This window comes from Neltuma alba, unplaced genomic scaffold (genome assembly GCF_004799145.2).
Source record: "Neltuma alba isolate B1F8T4 unplaced genomic scaffold, ASM479914v2 tig00003374_pilon, whole genome shotgun sequence".
In the NCBI taxonomy this organism is placed as follows: domain Eukaryota; kingdom Viridiplantae; phylum Streptophyta; class Magnoliopsida; order Fabales; family Fabaceae; genus Neltuma; species Neltuma alba.
This window is the reverse complement of record NW_021633256.1, coordinates 33,693-39,756: the sequence shown is the minus strand read 5'-3', so window position 1 is coordinate 39,756 and position 6,064 is coordinate 33,693. Positions and strand designations below refer to the sequence as shown.

Genomic DNA, 6,064 nt, shown 5'->3' with positions numbered 1-6,064 from the left:
GAGCTAATTAATTAATTTGAGTAAATTAAATTAGTTATTTATAATAAATAGGTGTTATCTTTCCTAAAACATTCTTGCTAGTCAAGTATATTGGCTAAAATATCCTTGTTAATTAAGTATAAGAACTATCTTAAAAAAATAGATAAATATAAAAAATAAAAAATTAAGATTTTATACTTAAGATCAAAATAAAAGTCAAAATGTTTGTTGGTAGAAAATAATATTTTTTTTCAAAATGAAATGCCAAGTGTATATATAAAGTATATAATTTCAAAAGAAATTAGAAATATTTTATTCCGGGCAAGAAAATTTTGCGTTAAAAAGGACGCAATTCCATACAAATCACATTGGAGCAGCTCTGCTATATAAACAAACGCACATGGCTAAGAAGGGAGAGATTCCTTATCCACTGTTTGAGACAAGGAGAGCCACAGATGGGTGGCTCATCACATACAGGCTCTTCTCTATCTCATTATTTATCGGAATATTCTCAATCTGGCTTTACAGATTCTCACACTTGTTCAATATCCATGGTGGGGTCGAAGAAGAAGACGATGATGGTGAGAAATCTTGGGTCGTCTGGGTTGGCTCGCTTGCTGCTGAACTATTTTTTGGACTGTACTGGCTTCTCACCCAAGCTCTCAGATGGAATCCTGTGTTCAGACAAACCTTCAAGCACAGACTCTCTCAAAGGTACGTAATTACACACAGACACACACACGCATACTCTCACTTCTCTTCTCTCTTTTTGTTTATCTGATTATTATTTGTCATTAAAAGCATGTGTTTCTAAACTTTTGGCTAACCAAGTTCAGTTATATACACTTGCAAATTTTAGTTCTTTAAGTCTCTTTCAAAATCTGTTCATGAGATTTTTAGATACACGAAGTATAGAAAAAGGCTAAATTTACTGGCTTGTAGATGTTTTGAATAGCAGAGGTGATGATTTATTTACGCATGTGATGGTTAATATAATTTTTTGTTCATCAGGTTTACTCTTATTTTGGTTTTGGTCTTTCAAATTTCAAATCATATTTAATCTCTCAAGTTTTTTTTTATTAAAAATATTGGTCCGTATATTCAATAAAGATCTGGACTATTTTACCCCTTGAGGGATCAAAACTTATAGTTTAAAATTTAAGAAACCAAAACTAAAATAAGAACAAACTTGAAAGACTAAAGATTATATTAACCCTATATATATAAAATAAGTTTCCAGATTTTCAAATAACTTGTGTGTTTTGAACAGATATGAGCATAGTTTACCGGGAGTAGACGTCTTTGTGTGCACGGCAGACACAGATAAAGAGCCACCAATGATGGTGATGAACACAGTGTTATCAGTAATGGCCTATGATTATCCTTCTGACAAGTTGAGTGTGTATCTCTCAGACGATGCTGCCTCAGAGATTACCTTCTATGCTTTATTAGAAACTCGTTCTTTTGCTAAGAAATGGCTTCCCTTCTGCAAGAGATTCCATATGGAACCCAGGTCTCCTTCTGCTCATTTGGATGGCTTGTGCTTACCTACTTCTTCAGATCATGATGACGACTCTATTTGGATCCAGGAATTGGCAGCCATTAAGGTAATTAATATGTAGTACAAATCTTTATTTGTTTATGCTTTCTTGTACGATGGGTTTCTCTAATTCCTTCCTCTATGTTATGTCCAATAATGTAGAAACTATATGATGATATGGAAAGACGAATCGAAGATGCAACCAAGTCGGGACAAGTGCCCAGAGACGTACGTTCAATGCACAAGGGATTTTCTCAGTGGGATGCATATTCTTCTCGACGTGACCACGATACAATTCTCAAAGTATATATATAATATCATCAGTATTAATAATCAGCTTGAGCAATAATGGTTTTAATTCTATTCAACCGCTTTGCCTCTTATCGAATATAGATGCTTAATTTGATATAATTCTTATTAGATATTGCTTCATACAAAAGATTCACTCAACTCGAAAGATGCAGATGGGTCTGTTATGCCAACTCTGGTGTACGTGGCTCGTGAGAAGAGACCCCAATATCACCATCATTTTAAAGCTGGGGCCATGAATTCATTGGTATATATATAATGCATTAAGTTTCATCACACAATACATATATACATGCATTCATTTATGCATAAGTCGTCACGATGGTAATTTAATTTATTGGTTAAAAATGCAGATAAGGGTTTCTTCAAAGATTAGCAACGGGAAAATTATTCTGAACGTGGACTGTGACATGGCGTCTAATAGTTCAGAATCTGTGAGGGATGCACTGTGCTTCTTCATGGACGAAGAGAAAGGCCATGAAATAGCTTTTGTGCAATTCCCACAGAACTTCGTTGGTGTCACTAAGAATGACCTGTATGCGAATCATATGCAAGTATTCAACAAGGTCAGTTAACAGAATTTATCAAACAACATCCAAGTTGCAGTCTCTGTCTTTTTTTCTTCTTTTTTTTATGTAAGGTTGGAACTGCAAATATTAAGGTTTAGATCTACGTGGCATATATATGTTATAACCACAAGCATGATTGATGATTGGGTTAATTTTTGTATTATTCCTAATTACATTTAGTAAATTGAAAGAAGATTAATTAGTTTAATTTGTGCATGTGATCGAAGTTGGAAGCACATGGCTCCGATGGTTGTGGGGGCTCATTGTATATCGGAACAGGCAGCTTTCACCGGAGAGATATTCTCTGTGGAAGGAAGTTCAATGATCAACACAATACCATCAATGATTGGAACAACGATGATGATGACCAACTCATCATGGAAGAAAGCTTGCAAAAACAAGAACAAGAATCAAAGCCTCTTGCTAGTTGCACCTACGAACAAAACACACTGTGGGGATCAGAGGTCTCTCTCTCTCTATGTATATTTGTATGTAATTTCTATTACACAGAGTTTACAATTACTGATAAAGAATAAAATTTTGGGTGTAGATGGGTTTAATATATGGATGTGCAGTGGAAGACGTGATGACAGGATTATCCATACATAGCAAAGGGTGGAGATCAGTGTATTGCAATCCAGAAAGGAAGGCATTCTTAGGAGCGCCATTAACGACATTGGGACAAGTACTGGTTCAGCAAAAGAGATGGGCTGAGGGTGAGTTTCAAATTTTGGTTTCAAAGTACAGTCCACCATGGCATGCTTATGGAAAACTCAGTGTAGGTCTCCAAATGGTATACTGTAACTATTGCTTCTGGGCACCTAAGTCCTTGCCAATTCTCTATTACTGCATCGTCCCGTCGCTTTGTCTACTTAAGGGCATTCCCTTGTTTCCAAAGGTACGTATCATCTATCTCTACTTAGCCTACTTATTAACGCTTGGCACAGAATAAGATCAGAATAAATTGTGTTGGTGTGCATTGTTTAATCAGATATCAAGCCCATGGTTCATACCTTTCGCATATGTAATACTTGCGGGAAACACTAGCAGCTTGGTGGAGTTTTTGAGCTGTGGAGGCACGGTTCAAGGATGGTGGAATGAACAAAGAATGTGGCTTTACAAGAGAACAAGCTCTTTCTTCTTTGCTTTCGTGGAGAGTGTCTTGAAGCTTCTAGGGTTTCCTCTAGCTTCAGGCTTCGCAATCACTGCTAAAGTTGCAGAACAAGACGCTTCCCAACGCTACGAGAAGGAGATTTTGGAGTTTAGAGGCTCTTCTCCGATGTTCACTCTCTTGGCAACACTTGCTATGCTCAATCTATTTTGCTTCTTTGGCGTATCAATGGATGCTCTTATAAGTGAAGATGGCTTTATTAGGGTTTTGAAGAGGATGATCTTGCAGATTATGTTGTGTGGGGTTCTTGTTCTCCTCAATGTGCCAATATACGAAGGCCTTTTCTTTAGGAAGGACAAGGGAGGATTGCCAACCTCTGTTGCCATTAAATCTACAATATTTGCTTTAAGTGCTTGTGTACTCTTCAAAGGCATGAACTTCATCACTTAGGTCTTAATTAGGCTCTTATATCTTTACCGAAGTTTTAATTAGTTTTTATTATGTTTCATGAATAATATGTTTTTCCCATAACATTTGCTCAATAAATGTTGTATGGCAGAGGCCCACTACCAAAAAAGGCTTTTAACGGCGGTTAAAAGTGGCTTTTAACGGCGGTTTTGAAGGCGTAGTTGTTAAAGGCGACGTTGAAAGGCAAGGAAAACACGGCGGTTAACTATAGGACCGCCGTGGAAAAGGGTTTTAACGGCGGTTATATGTATAACCGCCGTTAAATTTTTTTTTTTTTTTTTAAATTCTGTGAAATTTTCGTGTTTACCACCCTGCAGTTTACAGCTCCAAACAAACGTAGGCAGTGCAGATCACGCAGAACAAGATCAATTAGCTAGTTAATATACAGCAATGAAATTTTTTTTTACACAATTCGAAAATAGGGAAACCGGCCAACATAATAGAACTAAGTGGTAACCAAGGAACACGTATTGGCTAGCTAGGTCCAACAATTCTAAAATAGAAGTAACTACTTCTTTGTACAATGGAAATCATGAACAATATAAGAGGGAACCGAGAGAAAGCATCTAACAATGAATTTTTTGACAAATAACCTATCTATTTGAAAGCTAAATTTCAATTTTTTCTACCAATGTTGTTGACAAAGTGTCCCTCATCAAGTTGATGTCATCCATGAGATATGGCGTAGTATTTTGAAATATCTGTTAATAAAAAATAACATAGTAAACTTAGTCAAAAATGTGAAATAAATTGAAGAACGTCATGCAACGTAACTCATCTTTACCTCGTTTAATTTCTCAGTTGTTCCTGTCTCAATTATGTCATTCATGTAGCGGATGACATAATATCCACACTCAACATGTCCTTGTTGACAACGATACTTAAAAAATAAGATATAAAATTGAATATTAGACATTATTGATTATAAACATTAACTTTAATTCATCAAAAAATGTTTAAAAGTTAGTTCAAAACTAGAGCCGGGAATCAGGACCGGCCCGGCCCTCCAGGGCCGGCCCTTCAGGGCTGGCGGGCTTAAAAGGGCCGGCCCTCCAGGGCTGAAATTTTAAAAATACCCCAATTTGCTAAGCCCGGCCCTTAAGCTACAGGGCCAGGGCTGGCCCGCGGGCTTTTGGCCCGTTTAAGGAAAAATACTATTTTTTTATATTTATCAAATTTTTTATAAAAATAAACCAATGAAATTATTAATAAAAGACATAAATATGAATAAAATTAAGTCACAAATATAAAATATCATCATATATAAATATTCATCAACATCTAAGAACATCTAAAACATTCATTAACAAGATAACAATATCTAAAAGTTTTATCTATAATACAATTGTGCAATAAATAAACACTATCATTAATCTTTTGAAACTTCATCATCACTATAATTAATTACTTTTCTTCATAAGTATGCTTTTCTTTCGTAACAAAAATATCAAGTTTTTCTTCTTTATAAGAATTTTATTTTTGAATTTTGCAATCTAACTATTATTTTACTTTAATGTGAGAAACATTGTTGTTGAAACTCATGAATTTCTAATTCAAATTATAGAATCACAAGTTATATAAGTATAAAATATTCTATTATCAAATATATATATAGTTTAAAAATATCAACGCATATAATATAAATCAAATCATTATTAAAGTCTAAATTAACCGATTTTTTAAAAATTTAATTGGATAAATTATTGTCTAAAACTAAATTTAATTTTAAGATGATAATAATAACTAAATATTTGAAATATTATTAACAATGTAAAAAATTAATAACATTAATATTATATAAAAAAATTTAAAAAATAAAAAAATTATAAAAGGGCTTAAAAGGGCCGGCCCGCGGCCCTCCAGGGCCGGCCCTTTTAAGCCCTCGGCCCTCCAGGGCCAGCCCTCCAGGGCTTGTTTCTCATTTTAAAAGAAAAATATCAAGCCCGGCCCTCATAATTTCAGGGCCTAAACGGGCCGGCCCGATGGGCTCGGCCCGTTTTCCCGGCTCTATTCAAAACAACATATACCTGTGGAAGAATCCATGTTGGTGCTTGTCTATTTTGTTTAATCGCCACGACATTAAAACTA

The 6,064-nt window shown here is 35.0% G+C and overlaps 1 protein-coding gene across 1 annotated transcript; it reads left to right on the top strand.

The window, feature by feature from the left end:
• The first annotated feature begins 379 nt into the window (after positions 1-379).
• LOC114741364 (cellulose synthase-like protein E1) lies at positions 380-4,072 on the top strand. Its single transcript, XM_028929621.1, has 8 exons — positions 380-693; positions 1,250-1,586; positions 1,682-1,822; positions 1,941-2,075; positions 2,182-2,394; positions 2,625-2,861; positions 2,948-3,295; positions 3,389-4,072. Exons 1-8 carry the CDS (start codon positions 380-382, stop codon positions 3,956-3,958), a joined length of 2,295 nt encoding a protein of 764 aa, XP_028785454.1. The 3' UTR covers positions 3,959-4,072.
• The last annotated feature ends 1,992 nt before the right edge of the window (positions 4,073-6,064 follow it).

What these genes read in the sequence shown, in the direction of transcription:
- LOC114741364 (XM_028929621.1), top strand. Translation starts at nt 380, where the DNA reads ATGGCTAAGAAGGGAGAGATTCCTTATCCACTGTTTGAGACAAGGAGA. An exon ending in AAGCACAGACTCTCTCAAAG is followed by an intron (nt 694 to 1,249) that starts GTACGTAATTAC and finishes TGTTTTGAACAG; the next exon opens with ATATGAGCATAGTTTACCGG. An exon ending in ATATGCAAGTATTCAACAAG is followed by an intron (nt 2,395 to 2,624) that starts GTCAGTTAACAG and finishes ATGTGATCGAAG; the next exon opens with TTGGAAGCACATGGCTCCGA.